General features: G+C 43.2%; 1 protein-coding gene across 1 annotated transcript; it reads right to left on the reverse strand.

The window, feature by feature from the left end:
- Positions 1–8,717: 8,717 nt before the first annotated feature.
- LOC122543066 (E3 ubiquitin-protein ligase MARCHF5-like) lies at positions 8,718–22,116 on the reverse strand. Its single transcript, XM_043681277.2, has 6 exons — positions 21,963–22,116; positions 16,298–16,500; positions 15,169–15,299; positions 13,224–13,407; positions 11,730–11,896; positions 8,718–9,847 (listed from the first exon to the last, which is right to left on the reverse strand). The coding sequence occupies exons 1-6, from the start codon at positions 22,001–22,003 to the stop codon at positions 9,689–9,691; spliced, it is 885 nt and encodes a 294-aa protein (XP_043537212.1). The 5' UTR covers positions 22,004–22,116; the 3' UTR covers positions 8,718–9,688.
- Positions 22,117–22,319: the final 203 nt, after the last annotated feature.

The following is a 22,319-nucleotide window of genomic DNA, read 5'->3' on the forward strand; positions in this document are numbered from 1 at the left end:
AAAAAAAATGGCATAATGTCTAAATAACTACTCAGCAATGGTCTTGACAGTAGAAGACACTAAAATGATTCCAAAAATATCAAAACAAAATCAAGGACCAAACGTGGAGAGGAAATAAATATAATAACAATCAAAAAAGAAAAATTACTTGGGAAACTAAACTGATTAAAGGCTGATAAATGCCTTCGACCTGATAGTTTGCATCATGGGATATTAAAGTAATTCCTTATGGATATAGTTGATGCAAAGGCAGTAATCATCCAAGCAACCTTAGATGCTGGAAAAATCCCAGAGAATTGGAAAACTGCCAAGATAGCATCTGTATTCAAATAGGAAAACATGGAAACAATAGGTTATGTTAGTTCAGGTAGCTGAACATGTGTCATTGGTAAAGTATTAGAGTCTATCATAAAGGATGTAATCGCAGAGCATTTTGAAACACGTAATATCATCCAGTCAGGATACCCTTACGAAGGTGAAATCATGACTTACAAATTTACTGTAATTCTTTGAGGAGTTAAAAAGCAGAATAGGTAAAAGGCAACCAGTGCAAATTGAATATAATGTGGGAAAATGCACTTGGGCGTGATAAAAATAGGAGGTGAATAGTAATTAAATTGGGCAAGAATGTAGAAGCCACAGCATAACATTTTGGCCTCCTCATGCATTTCAGAAGGTAATAGACAAAGTCAACGGAATGTTGGCCTTCATTTCAAAGGAAATGGAATATAAAAATATGGATGTCTTGCTTAAAGATATACTAGGCACAACTCAGAGCATACTTAGAGTCATACTTATAATATTATGAACAGATTTGGTTCCTTTTTCTAAAGGAATATATTTGAGGTAATCTAGAGAGGGTTCATAAGACTAATTTTGGGCATGGATGAATTTTCTTTTGAGGCGGTTGACTGTATGCTTTGGCATTTAGAAGATTGCAAATTTTGGAAGAAACCTTACTGAAACATAAAATAGAGAAAGCGAGGACCACAGATGCTGGAGCTTAGAGTCGAGAGTGTGGTGCTCTGCCAGCACCACTACACTCTCGGCTCTGAAACTTGAAGTATTCTTAGGTAACTGAACAGAGTCAATCTGAAGATATTATTGGACCAGAGGGTATAATCTCAGATTATGGGATCATCCAATTATGATGGAAATGAGAAGGAATCACTTCTCTCAGAAGGGAGTGAATTCTCTCAGAAATTCTTGCCTGTCAAAGGCTGCAGAGGATATATTTTTAAATATGTTCAAGGCTGGCACAAACACCCAAACGCTGTGAGCTGCATTGCAAATATCAAGCTTTTGTTCCCTAGGCTTGCGAAGTGATTACTACACAAAGGTTGGCTTTGAGTGAAGACCGGATCCATCTCAGACAGAATGCCCAATGTATTTCAATGGCTTGCTGATAATTGGAAAGCAGGTACTTGGGCAAGATGCCAGCAGCCATCAAACCCTACCGTCATAGCTTGCATTCAGATGACATCTCCTGGTCTGCTGAAAGGAAAAAATTGGTATGTACGTGTGTGTGACATCTTTATCATGCCAAGGATACCATTCTTGAAAAATACTTAGTTCTGTCTTATTGTCTGTAAATGAACAGGCTGACCCTGAAATGCATAAATTTGAGTGACACTGCACTTCTGAACAGATTCCACCTTTGTCAACAATCTGTATTGCACAATGAGTCATTCAAAAGCAGAGAAGGTTCCAAATCTTACAGCTGGGCATGTGTGGGTGTGTGTTTTATAAGTCCTGAGGCGAAGAAAGCTTCTGTATTGTGTGGAGAGTCTGACATACCTACTGCTATGATGGTCTTACCTTGTAGTTTTAAACAACACACAAAAATTGCCCCACAGAGCCCTTAGAAAAGTGGTAGTTATAGAAAATTGGCAGGCTAATAAAGTGTCTTAGCTGGAAATGTGTTGCTGGAAAAGCGCAGCAGGTCAGGCAGCATCCAGGGAACAGGAGAATCGACGTTTCGGGCATAAGCCCTTCTTCAGGAATGGAGAAAGTTTGTCCAGCAGGCTAAGATAAAAGGTAGGGAGGAGGGACTTGGGGGAGGGGCGTCGGAAATGTGATAGGTGGAAAGAGGTCAAGGTGAGGGTGATAGGTCAGACTGGGGTGAAGGCGGAGAGGTCGGGAAGAAGATCTCAGGTTAGGAAGGCGGTGCTGAATTTGATGGATTTGACTGAGACAGGGTGGGAGGAGGGGAAATGAGGAAACTGGTGAAATCCGAGTTCATCCCTTGTGGTTGGAGGGTTTCTAGCCGGAAGATGAGGCGTTCTTCCTCCAACCGTCGTTTTGTTGTGGTCTGACGATGGAGGAGTCCAAAGACCTGCATATCCTTGGTGGAGTGGGAGGGGGAATTGAAATGTTGAGCTACAGGGTGGTTGGATTGGTTGGTCCGGGTGTCCCAGAGGTGTTCTCTGAAACGCTCCGCAAGTAGCCGGCCTGTCTCCCCAATATAGAGGAGGCCACATCGGGTGCAGAGGATGCAATAGATGATATGTGTGGAGGTGCAGGTGAATCTGCAAAGAGGACAGCAAAGAGGATTTGAGGAAGGAATGGGTGATGCCAAACACACTCAAGATGTGAAAAACCAAATGTTGTGTTTCTGCAATTGCGAACAGCTCTCTGCTGAACAAAGCAATGGGGAAATATTTGAAGATGAATCGATAAAGATCCACAAAAACAGCTGAAACTAATTTGAGACTGCCTTATTCAACACTTATTGAAAGATGCCCACGCAGAAATGCTAAACATCAACATCCTGACTCAAATTTGGAATAAGAACAGTACAGAATATCATTATAATAACCTCGAATTTGCATTTCAGCAGATTCTTGAGGCAAAGTCAGAGTATCCTGTATATTTAAGTCAGAAATACAAATTATTGAGAGTATGCATAAAAATAGAGCCACAGTAGAATATTAGTCATAGTCTTTTTGAAGGAGAATCCAAGCCGAGGAGTAAAGGTCAAATGGTACAATTTCTCAAAGCCAAGACCCTGCCACCTCTCAGAATAATCCTTTTAATACCTCTCAAAACCCACGTTCACATTCTAGTCAGTGTCTGGTTCTCTTACGGTGGAGTTAGATATGCACAACTTTGGACAGCAAAAGACAATTGGTTCTCTTTAGCCCGTCGTGCGAAGTTGCCTCCCCATCACACTCCAAGTCGTACACTGTTCCAAGGACATTTTCCAGCCTTTGGGGAGAAGTATAAAGAAATAGCTCCTCCTAAGAAATCGAAATTCATCCAGAAGATGCAATCAACATAACTCTGTTTTCTCAGCGGTTATCTCTGCACTAGCCAGAAATCTATCCAGTTCTTGCGTGAAGGAGTTGAGCCCCTTTGGTGCAGCTGCAGAAACCTGTTTCACAATTCCTGTCATTTCTGCAAAAAGAACCATCTCCTGAGCTCAGATCTCAGAAAGACTTATGAAATTCTAACAGGATGAAACAGGGTAGATGCAAGGAGTATGTTCTGATGGCATGTGCGCCCAGAACCAGGGGTCACAGTCTGAGGATTCTGGGTGGACCATTTAGGAAGGAGATGGTGAGCCTGTGGAATTCATGACGACAGGAAGTAGTTGCTGCCAAAACATTGAATGTATTCAGGAAGTGGCTAGATATAGCACTTGGGGCGAATGGGACCAAAGGTTGTGGGGAGAAAGCAGGATTAGGCAATTGATTTGGACAATCAGCCATGATAGTAATGAATAGTGGAGCAGGCTCAAAGGGTTGAATGGCCTCCTCCTGCTCCTATCTTCTGTGTTTCCATAGGACTTGATCCATCCTTCAATCCCTCACTGAAACAAAACTATTGGTCAGAAATGTAAAAGTTGCCACTACATATTGTGAAGATGCAACACTTAATGCACAGTACAAATTATAATCAATCTTACCTTAATCTCAGTTTGTAAGTATACAATTGTCTGCAAAACAAAACCTTCCAATTATGAGAGCTTAATTTAGGAGCCTGTACCTTCAAACGTGTTCAGGGGAGAAAACTGTCCTCTGGAAGAATCAATAAAATAGCAGCTGCTTTAAAATGTATGTCGCAGGTTAACAGCTAATTTCTTCTGATATCTCCCAATTATCAAGCCATGTTCACACACGACAGAAGAGTTGCCAGAGAGGAAGATATCTAAAGAACTAACCCTTAACAGGACACGAAACAGCAAGAATGAGGAAACACATTTCTAACAAATAAATGATAAATATGTCTGGCCAGACCATCTGTATTTGCGTAAAGAGTAAATGAACAGAAAAAAAAGTTGCTTCACAAGCAATTCAGTACTTCTGAAGTCTTGTCCCTGGTATGTTGTAGGAAAATGGCAGTCAATTTGCACACAACAAAGATTCCTCAAACAGCACTGCACTGCGATTAAAGCCAGACAATCTGATTCTTGTGATTTTGTTTGAGCAATAAATATTGGTCAATGGAATAATTCTCCACCCTTTTTCAAAATAGAACCATGGGACCTTTCATGTTCACCTGACATTGCCTGTTTTAACATGTCATTTGGAAGACAGCACCGAGATTTTTATGCTCAAAACTGTGATAGAAAAAGAGGGGTAGCAGAGAATGACTACTCCTTCGTAACTCTCAATCTTCAGCAAACAGTCTGTGCAAGAGGATAAAGGTGAACAAACAGATTTCTGATCACTTTTTATTGATGATCACGATAAGGCCCATTGATTTGCAATGAGTGAATTAGTTACATTAAATTTTGTTTTGTATGAGATTCCAATCCCTTTTTGTCACAATTATTTCGCATGATTCTTAGTTGAAAAACTGGAAAATTGCATTACAAGTTGCTCCTGAAATGCAGCATAACAACATGCAATTCTGACCAATCACTCTCTGCAGCTGTTTTAGGCTCCACCCAAGCCTTCACGTTCCTGAATTCCTTGAACTCCATCAGCATATCATATTCCTTTCTCTTGTGTTTGTCTAGCTCCTATGCAAATGCATCAGCACTATTCATCTCAACTACTCCCTCTGATAGCCTATTCCAGATTTTCGCACTCGGGCCAAACAACTTGCCCCTAAATTCCTATTCGTGATGACCTTACACTTGTGACCTCCACTTTCAGATTCATGTTAGATTTCTCTCCGCCCATCTGCTTCCTGACGTTTCAAAGTTTCTGCCTGTCAATGCAAAGCAAATTAATCATAGAATTTAAGGTTTGAGAGAGAGAGGGATGAAGGAAGAGAAGGGCAAATAGCACAGTCATATCAGGTGCAGATACAGGAATGGAGATGAAAAGAAAGAATGGATTCAGAGACAGAAAAAAAGGCACAAAAGCTAAGTTAAAAAAATCCATCTCAGCTTACCTTTTACTGTCTATGATTAGTGCATGTGTAACACTTACACACTATTCATTTACTCACAACCTCAGGCCGAAATGTGGAGAGCAAGTTAAACCAGCACACTACATTCGCCATCAGGATGAGAATCCCAAGTTTTTGGAAGTATGTTGAATTTTGGCTGAATGGCTGGATAAACAACACTGAATCATTGTGCAAGGCAGATGACCAAAATTTGGAGGTGCTGAATCTCTGCAGGTGCGGCCAAACACTGTTAGAAAATGTAATTTTCTCTCTGCGACATATATCAGTTTTGAAATGAAGTATAACTAAATGCAAAGAGGGTCTCATACCAGTTCGAGACTCCAGACTCAAGATAGAGTCATAGAGATGTCCAGCATGGAAACAGACCCTTTGGTCCAACCTGTCCATGCCGACCAGATATTCCAACCCCATCTAGTCCCACCTGCCAGCACCAACGTGCTGTTCCACTGTGGTTAAGCACTTAAGACTGGAATGTTTGAACTTTCAGCTTCATTTTCCATTTAAGACTAAGATCTGCAACACGTAGCTTTTAACCTTATTTTGTATGTTTTGCACTATACTATAATTACTGCTATGTTTATCTTTTAATTTTGTTCTTTCTTTCGACTTTGTTCTTAAGAGTCTGTACCTAGATACTTAAGCTGAAGATGGCACCATGTTTAGATTAGATTAGATTACTTACAGTGTGGAAACAGGCCCTTCGGCCCAGCAAGTCCACACCGACCCGCCGAAGCGTAACCCACCCAGACCCATTCTCTTACATTTACCCCTTCACCTATCACTACGGGCAATTTAGCATGGCCAATTCACCTAACCTGCACATTTTTTGGATTGTGGGAGGAAACCGGAGCACCCGGAGGAAACCCACGCAGACACGGGGAGAATGTGCAAACTCCACACAGAGAGTCGCCTGAGGCGGGAATTGAACCCGGGTTTCTGGCGCTGTGAAGCAGCAGTGCTAACCACTGTGCTACCGTGCCGCCCACGGTAATGTGTGGCAATCTTACACCCTTCTCATTGCACTCCTGTACTTTTGTATTACAGCACACATGACAAAAAAAACAAAATCAAATCAAATTACACATAATGTACATGATCTTGAAATCTCACTGCTGAAGTGACTTGTAATATGCTTTGTTTTCAGTCATTTACTTGAAGTATGCATTCTACACCCATTCCTTCCTGCTCTGACCCATTTCCTGTTACTCATGTTCTCATGAATCTCAGTCTGTCCCCTCTTCCTTCAGGTTAAAATCCATTGTGAACAGGAATAAGTCGATCTTTAGAATGGGAAGCAACAAATGATACGCCCAACGTTCACAAAGATATACACACGACTCATCATCAGTGAGAAGGGACACTGAACCAAAGAAGGAGCCATTGAAGATTTGGTTGAATAAGTGATTTCCTTTTTAAAAGAAAATGTGGACTTGAGAGGGTACAGAACCAGAAGGAGTATACAAGAAATTCCAGAGCCTGGAGCAAAGCCTATTTGAGGGCCTGACTGCTCATTTTGCAACGAGAGGGGAGAGAATTAAGAGCAAATTTGGAGGAAGACTATGAATCTCAACTACTGCAGATGCTTGAAAGCTGTCATATACACAGACAATGCTGGAGAAACTCAGCAGAGCTGGAGCATCTCTAGAGAGAAACAGAGTTAATGTTTCAAGTCTGGTATGAACTCTCTTTCAAAACACAAAATAGAGGGCGTCTGGGGAGGAGAACATTTTTCATGAATTACAGAACTGCAAGAGGCAAGGCAAAGTTGGGGCTGAGCATGCAGTATAACAACAGGTATAAACTGAGGATTTTAAGCGCCAGTGAACAAAAGCAGGTCAAAAACGTGTGCAGTGGAATACATGCAGCAGCGGTTTAAAAGGGTTGAAAGGCTTTGGGGTGAATGGAGGTATTAAAGTCAAGGACAGATTTGTAAAGAGAGATTTCCAGTATGATCAGCTATCGTGCCATAAGGCCTTATCACTGATCGTGGGGCAAGGAGGAACAGATGTGGCAAAGATACAAACTGGGTTATGGAATTGAAGGAGGCTGTTCAGGTCTTGTGCGGTAGGCAATTACTTTTGTAAATCAGCTATTTAAATGCGACACTTTCGAGGAAATTCGAAGATGTGAACATCAGCCACAACATAAATAGGAGTCAGTGGACCATATTGAACAATGTGGTGTAAGTTGGGGATGCCTGAATGAGGTGACGACTCTGCTGAAGAACCCAGACTGAGGCTGGAGAAAATGAATGAGTGTTTGGTCTTAATCTTGTTCATTAGATGTCGTCAGCATATTTGGACAAATTCTGCTCAAATGTGCTTACACACCTTGTAGGAGTAAGGTAACTGGTCGCAGGAAACACCATATTCAAGATCAAGTTTTTCATTGATTAGTATGCAGCTGTGGTCACTTTCCATCAAGACCCCACTGAATAATTGACATTCGATCTCTTTTTTAATACAATAACATGGGACTGAAGATCCCACAGGAGATTTAGGTAATTCTTTGCACAGGCAATTTTCAGGATGCAATAGAAAATGGTGGGAACTAACCTCAAATAAACTAATGGAATATTTCAGTTCCACCAGCTTTTGGAAATCAATATTCACAAACCAGTAGCTCACTGTCACACATAATCCAGAGGGCAAGTGGAACAATCCAGTAACAGAATAGCTCTGCTCACTTCAGCTTCTGGACTTTAGGATGAAAATGACAAAGCTACAAGGAAGGGATATTGTTTCACTGACATATCAGCAACAACTTGGTTTCATATATCACCTCTAACACTTGACATGGAGTGACAAAAGAAAAAATTAAGGTCCATGAGCATAAGCTTGGTGCAAGATGTAGGTTTTAACAAAATTCTTGAAGGAGAATAGTGAGGTGGAGATGCAGCGGTGGAAACACTATGAAGCTCAGGCAGTGAATTTCACAGTCTAGACCCTGGGCAGCTGAAAGCCCGGTCGCCACTGATGAGGCAATGAAAATCAAAGGGGTGAGAATTGGGAGGAGCTCAGGCAGGTTCAAGTTGCCAGATCTCACCTCTGTGTTATTTTCTCCATTTGCTTCCCCAGAGCAATTGCAACACACCTTCCATGTGCTGCCAAACTACCTGAATGTAGGGACATAAAGTAGGGGGCAGAACAAATAATATATGATGCTTTGTGATTTGCACTCCAGGCAACAAGTACCCCATTGCTCTTGCTTCACTCATCAACTCAGGGTGGCACAACCTCTGTAATATTTCTGTGTACTTGCACAGAAATAGCAACAGGAGAGAGAAAAAAGAAAAGCCTTGATGTCAAGACTTATTCATGTACATCATCAACACCAGAGGAAGAAACAGGCAACAATTCAGAGCTGGCATTTTTTTTTATTAAATTCAACTTACTGAGAATCCTCATTTTATTCCAAGTAGCTTTGCATAAATAGGCAATTTATTAGGGCTGCCACATCAGGGAAAAAAGCAAATTCCATTAAAAATAAATTATTTCCTGTGGGTTTAAAAAAAAAAGTAATCTACACTATCAACTTTTAAATATATATTTATAAAATTAAGTCACTTAATTTGATACACTTGTTTTAGCCACATGCAACGAGCTTAGAAAATTCTCTCTGTGGGACAGAAGCTTGTGATACTTCACTGAATGCCAAACTTAACTTTTCACTACATTTCTCTTCTTTCTTGTGGCCTGAAATATCACAGGATCTGACAGAAGAATTTTTAGATCACTTTAAAAGATGCCAACAATCTGATTTGCTTACAAGGTCGACAGAAATCACTTGAGATCCCATCCACATCTCTGATACTCTACGTCCATCCCTTTTACAATCTGCACAGTCTGGTGTATCATACAGACTTGAGATGGAGTGCTTTCTCCTGTCCAACAAATGCCATGAGAACATTGTTGAGTTTTCAAGTTCTCCCAGCCTTCAGACAGAAACTGTGCATCCTACAATCAGAGGAATCGTGTCCTGCCAAGCCATGGTGTCATACTTGCACAGGAACTTTCAAGCATGGTACTGCTCGGGACTGTGGCCTCTGGCAGAGATTTGCTGAGAGGAGTTTGAAATATCAAATAGACAAGCAGTGAGATTAAAGAACGTAATGCCAGTTAAAAATGAGCGTAGATATTCAGTCCATGTTTAAAAAGAAACCAGTGGGACCAGCTCTATGGGGGCTGGATTCCAGCTCAGCATTTTGCCATCTCTCAGTGTGGTGATGTCCCCAAAACGGATGATATCGAGTGCCAATTCCATGAGGCCTGAAGTGAAAACAGTCCATCTCAGTGCACACCTGCTCAAATCTCTGCAAATCACCATTTTAGTCACTCCCAGAATCCTCATAACCTGCCTGGAGTTCTTCCTGGTCATCGTCTCGCTCAGGATAGTTCAGAATCCGGCGGTTTGCTTGGATCAGATATTGCTGCTGTCTGAAGTAAACTTTTAGGGCCCCTTTGATGGCAATGAAGGCAATCCCGCCCTGATCAGAGGGGGGGGGAGAGAGAGAGAGAGAGAGACAGAGACAGAAAGTCAATCTTGATGCACAGCAAGATAGTTGCAAAGTGCTATGGATCCACAAAGCTGCTTCTCATAATGTTCAGCCTGACTCTCCTTGTTTCACAAGGCCATTCATCTATACAGCAGCAATTGGAATTTCACAATTCAGCAGAGAGCCATTTGTGCATTGGACGACTCTCTGAATGATCTCTCCGCATCCCATAATGCTGGCTTTCCCCACAGTTTTACTGTTTTCCCTTTTTTGTTGAATATTTTTCCACAGCACCTTAATATTTGGATTCTGCATTCTGTTACTGTCACTGATTCAGCAATTCAAGTCCTGACAATTTTCATCCAATCTCATCTTTCATTGTTGTATCGATAACCTCCCAATTAACAAGCCGCTCTTCAGTGAAAATTGTTCGCGTGCCCCTTTGTGTCCCTCATCAAAAACAACTTCCGGATTCCCTTCACCCCAATTCAAAATTCTTTGGTTGAAACCATCCTTTATCTTTGAGAATGTTTGAGCCCATGCAACATTAGTTTTCTCGCATTTGTTAAGAAAGAAACCCTTGACACAAGGATACAGAAATTCTTGAGAACTATTGATCTGTCTAACAGGTTTCACTTGGAATTATCCTCAAATCAACCTCAGATGAATTTACAGTGGTTCAGACTGAACATAAAATCTTGATTTTTCTGATTTTCTTTTCCCGTCCATGCATTGGCTCTGAATGCAACACAAGCCACTTGACCACAAACCTCTGATCTTGCCCCAAGTAGGCCTTTTGTGAGGAATTAACTATGACCATCAGCAGGATATTTGGCGCTGGGGAAATTACAAGCGATCCTAAGCTATGACATACCTGTTCCCTTTTGAGGAGACAGGAGACTATTGCAATGGGATTACACTCCAAGAGGTATAGAAATCTAACTGCCATTATCCAAAGGCTTAGCTGACAATATACCTGCTGACTTACACAGCCGCCCAAGAGAGATTACAACCAATGCAGAGTAGTTGGAAGGCATAATTTTGAATTGAGAAGAGAAAGATTGAGAAGGGACCCGAGGGGCAACTTTTTCACAAAAAAGGTGTTTCATAAACCAGAGAAAATGGTAGATGCAGGTACAGTTTCAAAATGTAAAAGACATTTGGATAGGGACATGAATGAGGAACATTCAGAAGGATATGGGCCAAATGGGACTAGTTTAGTTTGAGAAACTTGGTCAGCATGTTTCTGTGCTATATGACTCATTAACAGGCTGATATTAAAATCTGAACAGTATGAAACTATATTCTCTCAACTTGAAAGGATATCACTGAAATGTATGAAGATTGTAAAGAGCTTGACAGGACAGGTTGTGAGAGGTTGGTTCATCCAGGTGGAAAAGTTTGTATAGGCCTTTGAGAAGAGCTTTCCACACTGACTGGGCATGAATTCTTCTATTAGACAACAAAGAAGCTGAGAGGTGAATGATGGCTCATCTACTTTTAGTGGTGCTGGATGAGGAAAGAATGGTAGACAGTAAGTGAAGGAACCAGGTATTCCCCTTCCATCAATACCATGAGGTCACTGGAATGGAAAATCCACTGTGCTTCGCATTCAGCATCAGCTTAGGCAACATACTCAAAGTGGGCTTGAATGATGCATTCCTACAATAAAAGATACTACCCAGGTGACTTCTGTTTGCACTGAGAAAATGCAAAGCCTTAAAGTCAACCTCACTCAAGCTGACTAGTTAAAGCACTGGACGTTCCAGAACGACCAAAGACCAATGGTGCAAATGAAATCGAGTCCCGGCACAAGTCAGCGCATTTGGGAGAGCAAGGGAGAAAAATCGAGGGACGTGGTACATATACTCACCAAGATGGTTCGCTGGAGGTTGGAGTGAACACCACTGAATATCAGCTTGCCAACCATGCTGGAGATTGTGGGGAACACAAGGGCACCACACAAGATGCGGGAGACAGACATGTGGTCACTCTGATAGCTAGTCTCAGCTGGTACACGAGGAACGGGGCATCCAAAACCTGCACAATGTTCAAACGTCAACACAACCTGAATAACACATGAAATGAAGGAGCTGCACATACATCCAGTCAAACTGCTACTGCAGGGATGACTTCATTGTTCATTTCTCAAAGCAACTTGAAACAACTAAAAAATGACCTCTATCAGGTCCTGGCAGCATCGGTGGAGATAAAAACTGTGTCAAGGTTTGAACTTCAGTGACGCTTATTTCAGACATTAACTTTGTTTTCTCCTTACAGATGCTGTCAGCCCTGCTGAATTTCTCCAGCAATTTCTCTTTTTGCTTCAGATCTCTGGCATCCACAGTTCTTCATTTTATCTATCTATCAGGTCTTCTCCAGCATTTGGCGATCCATCATTTTGAGCAGTGCTGCTCAAACAAGAGAGAAGATGGACAATTTCAGCAAAAACTGGATATACAATGTGATTAGAAAGTGTCAAATGCAATTAAGAAACAGGGGTGATGGTGAGAGAAATGCAATGAGAACAAGAGACTGAAAGATTGAACAGTGTATGAGATCAATCAAAATACCGCGTGGTAAAAAAAACAGACAGTGAAACGAGACGGAGTTGTCTGAAACATCCCAAGGTTCTTCACAGAAGCACTGGCAAACACAATTTGCCCAAGGCCACTTAAGGAGATCAAAAAACATCTGGAATAAAGAGGTCAATTTTAAGGAGGTTCGCAAAGGAGGAAGGAAAGGTTAGCAAAGCATAAAGAGTACATGAAAGCTGACAGCAGAGGCAGCAGTCAGCACTACCATCAATTGATTAAAATTTGAGGTCAAGCAACCAGGATTAGATCAATGCAGAGATATTGGAGGGGTGCACAACTGAAGGTACAAATATGAACATCTGACATACACAAGCCAAAACATTTTAATGCTAAATACATGATTAGAATGAACATTTTTCCATCCATGAGAAAGGAGTAACTAAAATAACCATGGTTGGAAGTTTGCTCGCTGAGTTGGCAGGTTCGTTTTCAGATGTTTTGTCATCATGCTAGGTAACATCATCAGTGAGCCTCCGGTGAGGTGCTGGTGTTGTGTCCCACTCTCCATTTATGTGTCTTCGTCTCTTAAGGTGGGTGACATCATTTTTGTTTTTTTTGTCAGAGGTTGGTAAATGGGGTCCAATTCGATGTATTTACTGATGATGACAAAACAAACCTGCCAGCTCAGCGAGCAAACTTGCAACCTGAACCTCAACCTGAGCTACAATTCTTCTTAAAAAAAATTAAATAACCATCTCAAATCTCTTGGCTTCCTGTCTATAGTGACAATTCAGTGATTAGTGATTAATGGGACCAGCCTGGAGTCTCACCTGGGAAAATGTTACTTAGAACTTGCAGCTTGCTGGAGTATTTGCGCCACATGCGAAGCACAAAGTCCTCCCACCTGATCATCTTGGCCAGAATAAGCATCACAGGAATGGTAGGAAGCCCCATCAGCAGGAACAGTGGGTCTGCCCGCTCCATTAAGTCCAAACCTTTCTTATGTCCAACAACCTACAGAGAGATCAAGACAGATCAAGTTACAGTGTTCTCCAAAACCCATCTGTTTGCGTCGAATTATATAGGATGTTTGGCGAAGAAACCAGAAATTCAGCCCAGGGACGTCAGTCAAGCCTCCACTCATCTTTGCTCACTGAGATTCACCATCTATTCCCTTAAATGCTTACATAACATGCCCCCCCCCCCCCACCCCAACAAATCTGAACTATTTGCTTAAACTATAATTTTGTGCGAGTTATGTTGTGTGAAAAGCACATATTTCTTTTGAACACTAGTCTCCAAAACCCAAAAAACTCATTGGCAAGATCAGTCCCTGGTTTCATGTGGCTGTCCCATGATGTGAGGTTCAGTAAATTGGGCTGATTTTCTTGGGAAATGACAATAACGAGAGGTGATCTACTGAAACAGAAATGATTCTCAAGGGGTTTGACAGGACAGACATCAAGGTCAGCAAAACTGAAGATAAGGGACAGTCTCTGCACAAGGGTCCAATCACTTAGGACTGACATGAGGAGAAATCATTTCATTAAAAAGAGCTCTGAACTTCTGAAGTTCCTTAATGCAAAAGGGGTGGATGCTCCATTGTTGAAAACCTGTAAGGGCAGGATGGACACATTTTTGGTTATCAGGGAATCAAAGGGTTTGGGGAGTGAGTGGGAAAGTTGAAGCTGAAGAAGCTTCTCAAAGGCCATTTGGTCAATCCTGTACATATTTAGTATGTTCTTGCACAAAGTAAATTGTTATGCTCACTGACATCCACTTAATGAAACCAACAGCCAAAGACAATGGAGGCTGCTGCTCTGCAAGACTCTCAAATACTTTGTTCTGTTTAATGCGATGTAATAACGTGAAAATCCGTAATTCGCTTTTCTCAATCTAGCAAGGAGTGCCAGCACTGATGAAGGGAATTTTCTGACTTCATCACCGAATGTAAGCACTTAAGAGCTCCCAGGCCACAAGCATCAGGGTTTGAGACATGGCCCAGCTCACCTCATATTGCTCCTTCTTCTCATGACAAATTACCCTGTTATTTAATTGAACTAAATTGACAATTTACTGCCATCTATTTTGTTGTGAGGCCTACCTCACAATTTTGAAATTTCCAAGTTTTGCTACACTCAGTTACGTGATAGTGGAATTGTTCTCCCCTAAGGGTGAGGGTCAAGTGAAAGTCCCAGAGAATCTTACTGACTTCATTAATGAGTTCTCTATGAATCCAGCAGAATTGTGACCTGAGCAAGTCAATTCCATCGGTAAAATGGAAGTAACTGGCTGCTTCAGGAGTGTAACCAACCTATACAGGCAGGATGGGATATGCAGCTTTCTTGCTTCCAACTATGCTATGCGGTAAACAGCAAAACACACCTGTGAAGCTTGCCCACTGAAATCTGACCATAAACTGCTTGCACACAGTTGACGATGCAACATTCAAACCTTTTTCAAAATACAAGTAGAGCAGAAAACTGATATGCAATTACAAGACATGCAAACTACAATTGCAAACTGAATAGTTATATGATACTTCAACACCTCCAAGTGACAGAACTATCCAACGATAATTGTCACTGACTGTGTTTTTCCACAACTTAGGGTCACAGACTTGACCTGTTGTCCCTGTTGCAATATGGACCAGCTTGCTCACACAAGGGCTACCTTCAGCAAGTCACGGTCTGACTTAACAATTGATACAAAGTGGCCAGTGAGTTAACAATTCTTGGCTCTGGAGAACAATCCACTTGATATGGGAAGGCCGACCTGCATGACAGTCACTGCTCCGTAAGTCACTGCCGACCAATAGACGGTCCCCACCACAATGCTGGCTGCTGCAAAGGGGCTGGCTTTGGACAGAATGCGGTCAACTTGATGCAAGGAGTAAACGACTGGACCTGAAGAATAAAATTACAAAAAACAACATGAAGACAAGTTATGCATAAAACTGCATCATACTCTGGTTTCTTTTCAGATATTAATCTGGTCATTAGGCTCCCAGTTTGGAAACTTTGCCGAGGCTTGAATAGCTCCTGGTGCTCGGTCAGGATCGAATAACTTTCCCTTCTTGTATTCATCTCTAGCTTATTCATACAACTGTGTTTGTTATCTTGTACTTTCTGGTACCTCCCCAGTCTCATTCTGCAAGCCGAAAGATACTTTCTGCCTTTGCACTTCATCTTGTTAAAGCGAGATTTAAGACTCAGCTTTTTAACCAAGTTTACCCCTATTAACATCTCCTCCTTTGGCTCACTGGCCAATGTCTTTGGACAATTCTTTAGGCATAAAAGGATGAAGTAATGGTTAATTACCAAAATAGGAAGAAGAGTTCCTCCATTTCCTATTTTTGCCCGTCACGGTCAACAAATTCAGTGAGTACCAAGACTGACAGTTTCGATCAAACGTTTATGAACACAGTTTAGAGGTCATAGAGATGTACAGTATGGAGTCTTGAATCATTAAAAGATGAGGGCAGTAGACTGAATCACAATGATCCAGATGGAGACCTAATTGCTATCTTGAATTCTGTATGTATCAATTATGAGTGTTGTAATTCTTGTTCTGCAAAGTCGGTGCTAATACCAATGTAACCCTGTAAATTATAGGTAGTATAATTATAGTCGCTTAATGAACAAACTAAAGGGCTGATTAATGTTTAGTCGAAAGGACTTTTTTAGGAGATTGAATTTAAGGCATGGTATTGGACACATTCCAAGTCTTGGGCTCAGCTGGGAAGAATGGTTTCTTATGAAGTAGCTGAACATACATGACGCACTTCGGAAGGGTGAAAACCAGCTGATTAGTACATCGTGGTTGGAAAGTTTTTTTTAATAAATTTAGCATTTTTCACGGGGGAGCTGAAGACAGAGAGAGGAGGTCAAAGTCTTGTACGCACCTAACTTTGGGAAGACTATCAGATATTCAGTGTTGCACTGTGGACAGGCCACTCGGCCTGTGCTGTTCCCCTTCTGCTTCTCATCCAGCCATCGTTGTAGGCATGCCTGGTGTATCCATTTTGTGGACCCTTTACATCGACATGGGCTTACCCATTCTGCAGAGCGGTCATCAAGGTCAGTGGCAAAGCATACCCAGCAGTTCCTGCCGAAAGCAATCAAGGACATTGCTATCAAACAAGAGGAAACATTGTATCTCTTTGACAGTAGCTCCATCTATCATCATGTCTTAAAGATAGGCATAAGCAAAGAAAAACAACATTTGGAAGACAAAAAGGATAACTTTGCCAACTCTAGGTGGGCATATCCCTGTAGGTTTCATTTTAAAACAATTGCAAACCCCACCCCCATTGAATCTTTCACCGATAACGTCCAAACACACAAGCTCAGGGTTAACCTGAAAGCTCATTGTCTCAAACCCCACCTCTCTCCTGCAGCATGTTGACCCTCAGGCTAAACTCATGAGATAGCACCCTGTGATGCTCTGGGACTTAAGTGTTAACTGCCCAAGAAATTAATCTTTTGTTCCTGGACACTCGCACATGGGCTGACAAAATAAACATGCAGGAGAGGGTTGGAGAGATGGGACTGCAGCAACAAAGAGTAAAGGTATGGGAATTACAGGAAGGAGTGGAGGGAATCTAAGAGTGACCAGAGGTGGTTACAGAAGAGGGGACAGGGTCAAAGGAAGAGAGGGCAAGGAGAGGATGGGGATAAACTGATTAGAGGCGAAATGCTGGTGGAGGTGGTCTGGAAGAGGTGGAGTCATTAGGGTCACATAATGAGTAGTCACATCTGCTGGGGGGGGGGGGGGGGAAGAATGGGTGGTGAGTGCATGAAAATCAGACGGCGTATGGGTCAGGGAGGCAGGAGCATGAAGTTGGAGAGGATATGGAGCTGAACATCAGATGACAAGGTAATGAGGGTCAGTGGGATTCAAGGCCTGAGAATCAGAAGGAAACGAGGGGCATGGGCATGAGGATTAGAATGGTATGTGTGAAGTTCAGAGGGGTGGGGGGGCAGGAGAGAGAGAGAGATAGAGAGGGAGGTTTGTGCTCATTTGCCTGAGTCGACGCTGATTCCCAGCTGATCCCACCGCTGTGCCTTGGGATTTAAAGTTGCGATGATACAAACTGTGACAACATGCTATAATTATTGAACAAGTCACAAAGTGAGACAATTGAAAGTATTTGTCCCTCAAACTGTTCGGCCTGTTTTTACACATGGATACCTTTCTTTTTCCAGAGGGACAACTTTAGGTTTTGCTCTTTGGTGAAAGCATAACTAGAAATCTTGGAGCGAAAAAAAAGCACTGCTGCAATAATAATACGACTTGTTTATAAGTGTCTGATCAACCATTTGTGAAAGATTCAGCCTGCTGTGGCAGCAGTGAGTCTTCGTTGGTTTCACAGGGGAGCAATGTTGAAAAGCACTACCTCTGCTCTGACAATAAGCCTGAAACAAGCAGCATTCCGGGCTGTTATGTTTTGTAAGAGGTGATTGGGCCAATAAGACATGCAGGTCAGTTCCTGTCTCTGTTTCGTAGCCTGGTCTCCAATCTTGTCTGTATCTTGGCCAGTAGACAGAGCCTTGTTGCGCCAGCACTATCTTATTGTCAGTATACATCAGCCATTGCACATTAAAGGAACCCACCCACTGTCACTTTCAACCCACTCAAAATTAAAGTGCGAACCTGGAATACATTGACCCTCACAAATTCCTGTCACACCACAAATCTGAAATTCCAATGCTGGAAAGGCAACGTTGATGGCCTGGCTTATACATGGTGGAAAGGAGAAGACCAGTCAAAGGACAAGGAGGTGGACAAATCTCTTCTGGAAAGGCAAGACTGAAGATGCAAAATGATTCCATGGGATTGGTTTCGTCATCAAAAAACAAATGAGTTGACCATCACAGTGAGGCCCCATTTGGGATAAACAAGACTCAGTCAACCATGACAGCTCATCTGAAGCCAGATCAGTGGTCATTGTGTACGGTCCAATGCTAGAAGCATCAGACATGGCCAAAGAGTATTTCTCAACAGGATCCATTATTGCCCTGTAACCCAAAGAAGATGAGGGACTCAAATCTCTGGAAATGTTTGGGTGGCAAGAATGAATGAGGAAAATGAATCTCAACTGAGTACCCCTCGATAACAAGTACCATTTCTTGTCAGAGAGACAAACAGAAGATTGCATGGTTAAGCTTTCACTTGAAACAAATTGACACCAGGTTGACTCTGTCATTGCCCGAGTGAGGGACCTCAACGATATCTGCATGATTCACGCCATGACAGGAGCTGCACTGACCATTGCCTAATATCTCCATCTGGCCCAAAAACATGATGTGGAGATGCTGGTGTTGGACTGGGGTGGACAAAGTTAAAAATCATACAACACTGGGTAGAGGTTCAACAGGTCTATTTGAAAGTGGAAACTTGGCCTAAAAACAGCAATGGCAGCAAAAACAGTGTTACCAGAACATGAATATCAATGGAGTCAATGACTCTACAAAGGCTCTACAAAGATTCCTGAAGAAGGGCTTATGCCCGAAACGTCGATTCTCCTGTTCCTTGGATGCTGCCTGACCTGCTGCGCTTTCCCAGCAACACATTTTCAGCTCTGATCTCCAGCATCTGCAGTCCTCACACTCTCCTCTACAAAACTGCCTATTCAGTGAGCACCTGTCACATGGAGACACTCAGCAAACAGGAATCACGGAATGTTCATAGGATCTGATCTGCCCTTCAACTCATCATGAACAGCACCTTTGAGGAGACACTTGGTTTCTCTCTGAAGAAAGATGAAGGTCCCTTTGAGTCAAATAACCAGGACATCCAGGAACTCCTAAAACTTAAGTGCAAGGGTTTCCTGCATTTGAGGGAACTAAATTAGGTTTACAGATGAATGACAGTTGAAGTCCAACATAAAACCCTTGGTGTAACAAGAGATCACAACTGGAAAATGTTCAGGAAATCTGACAACCTGCTGATAGCCGTGACATGTGTGGATGCTTCAGAAAACTCAAGATCATGTCAGGCCCAAGCACCAATGAACCTGGCCCGCTGGTCAGAAGGCAGTAAGCTCTTTTGGAAGGAACAGTTCGATCCCCTATTAAGTCTCAGTCCTGACCACAAACCATTGCATGCTTTTGCCATTATCTTGGCACAACCACAGAATGACCAAAGTTTGAAAAGATCCAAGAGCTGAGAATTAACAATGATTTTTATGCATTCAGAAACCATATTAAAGTATCAAACAGAAATGCTCTTTGCTCAAATACACAATCTCATCTCCTTCATCTGGAAAAAGTGGCACATCTCCAGGAAGTCACAATTGTAACCATCTTCAAAAAGGGATCAAGACTGGTTATGCTAACTTAATAGGGTCTTCTGTGCTGTTAGAATGGAAGCCAAGTCCAAGAAAAACACAGACAGCAACAGCAGCCTCAGCATCCTCTTGGAGTACACAAGCCCACAGATTCTTCCTGGTTGGCACAGTCTGTGTCAAATTTGGCTGCCTGCATTATTTCATCATTATATCCTGCCTGGTGAATGCCAACAGGAAGTGATTAGAAACGCATGGTGATCCTCATGAATGGATCCAATATGAGGCTTAGCAAGAGAGCTGCAATGAAGCAAAGCTGTGCCATTATAATAATGTTCCCAACACTCCAGACATGATACATGATGCTCCTTGTTGGAGAATAGAATCTCTAGAGGATTAGCAAAACCAGGTAAAAACAATGACTGCAGATGCTGGAAACCAGATTCTCGATCAGTGGTGCTGGAAGAGCACAGCAATTCAGGCAGCATCAGAGGACAGGCAAAATCGACGTTTCAGGGTCTCCGAGACACCCGCACCAATTAACCAAATCGCCCCGTGGCTCAACATTTCAACTCCCCCTCCCACTCTGCCGAGGATATGGAGGTGCTGGGCCTCCTCCACCGCCGCTCCCTCACCACCAGACGCATGGAGGAAGAACGCCTCATCTTCCGCCTCGGAACACTTCAACCCCAGGGCATCAATGTGGATTTCAACAGTTTCCTCATTTCCCCTTCCCCCACTTCATCCTAGTTTCTAACCTCCAGCAACACGATCCCCTGACTTGTCCAGACTTGTCCGACCTGCCCAGCTCCTTTTCCACCTGTCCACTCCACCCTCACCTATCACCTTCATCTCCTTCCCCACTGACCTATTGTACTCTATGCTACTCTATCCCCACCCTCACCCTCCTCTAGCTTATCTCTCCACGCTTCAGGCTCTCTGCCTTTATTCCTGATGAAGGGCTTTTGCCGGAAACGTCGATTTTGCCTGTCCTCGGTAGCTGCCTGAATTGCTGTGCTCTTCCAGCACCACTGATCCAGATTAGCAAAACCAACCCACTCAAAGGTGGAAATCCAACTGATCATTGTACATTCAGAGAATGAGTCTGACACTAAGTATCCTGAAGACAAAGATTCTCTACAAGTGTGCACGAGCTGACAAACACTATTCCCAAAAATATCAAAATCTTTTATGAGCCAAACAAAAGACTACTCTCAGCGTGGGTAACAAACTGACAATGAAACTGAACATCGTCCCCAGTGTGTCAGTGCAATATCCGACCCTAGGACGGACAGAGGAATTGATAACCCTGCACAAACCCTGCACAAATGTCACATTCAACATGGCTGCACTGTTACCTACCCGCCTATATGTGCAATAGACAACACAAACTCTGGACAGCAAACGTTTCAAATCCCTGGAAAATCATCACTTAGCAATGCCACTGGAAATGAAAACGAAGGCTGGCACTCCAATGTCGATGCTCACTCTCGGGTCAACATACCCAGCTTCGAGTCAATGGTGACTGCCAGCCTGTGCTTTTCAAGGGGCACTTTGTCTGCACGTCTGACACATCACCCCACTGCCCCAAATCAAGCTTTCCCTGCTCTGAGCTTCATCACGGCAAGAGGTTACCGAGTGAAATGAAGGGATGGTGGAGGGAGGAAACCTTTCAAGGACATCCTCAAAGTCTGTTCCAACAAGAAATGCTGTTGGCCGGACAAGTGCCCATCCCCTACCCACAACAAAAGACCCCAGCAGAGTGCGGAGGATGAAAAGCCAGGTGGGAAGAGGGGGAGGAAGCGTGGATGCCCAATGCCTCACAACTACCCCACACGCCACCCCTACATCTGGCCATGAGGATCCTGGCTATCCTGAAAAGCAGCGAATGCTGAGGAAATTCAGGTTGGCGGGGGGGGAGGGGGCAAGGGCATAGGACAGTAGTTGCTATCAGAGGGGAAGTTGACCCTCCTTCTGGTCTGTGTACCTGAGGGAGAGTGGATCAACAACCAAAAAAGTCATCCTGACTCATGAACAAGAGTCACACTGGACTGGAAAAGGTGAACTCTTGTCACTCTCTTCTCTCTCCAAGAAAGGGTGCCAGAGCTTTTCCAGCAATTTTACTTTTTTTCCCCCCCCCCTTCTCCTCCTTAAATCAGAGTCATCCTCTGAGAGAGGAAGGAAGTAGGCGGGTTGGAGAATGGACCTTCAGAAAGGTTCTGGTTGGGGGGAGTGATGGTGTGGGAAGTGCTGAGGAAACCGCCCTCCTTTTTCCACTCACCGCTCCAGCCCACTGAAACCCTGTCCTGCTGCCATCGCCATCCTAGGACACTGTGCCCCAAGGATCCGGGTCCAAATCCAGCCCCAGGCTTCGGGCCTTGGCTCGCTTCTTTCCAGCGCCCCGCCCCTCCAACCTTCCACGCAGCCGCGGCGGCTCGCAATCCGATTGGTCAATCCGACTTACCCCTTCTTTGCCAGCTGTCCAATCGGACGCCCGGCCTCGCACTAGACTCTCTGGTCATTGGTCGAGACGCTCCGACCAATCGGAAACCCACAAGCCGCTTTTTTTTCCCCTTCTCCCATCCCCGAGTGCTCATTGGCTGGGCCCTTCGCCAGTCGCCCCTCCTCCCTCCACCTG

This window comes from Chiloscyllium plagiosum, unplaced genomic scaffold (genome assembly GCF_037043375.1).
Source record: "Chiloscyllium plagiosum isolate Xiang-an unplaced genomic scaffold, Cpla_swu_hap1 HiC_scaffold_48, whole genome shotgun sequence".
Classification (NCBI taxonomy): Eukaryota; Metazoa; Chordata; class Chondrichthyes; order Orectolobiformes; family Hemiscylliidae; genus Chiloscyllium; species Chiloscyllium plagiosum.

Coding starts and splice junctions, on each gene's coding strand:
- LOC122543066 (XM_043681277.2), bottom strand. CDS start 22,003: ATGGCGATGGCAGCAGGACAGGGTTTCAGTGGGCTGGAGCG. Junction 15,300..16,297: donor GATAGTCTTCCCAAAGTTAG/GTGCGTACAAGA, acceptor TTTATTCTTCAG/GTCCAGTCGTTTACTCCTTG. Junction 13,408..15,168: donor GAGCAGTGACTGTCATGCAG/GTCGGCCTTCCC, acceptor ATCTCTCTGTAG/GTTGTTGGACATAAGAAAGG.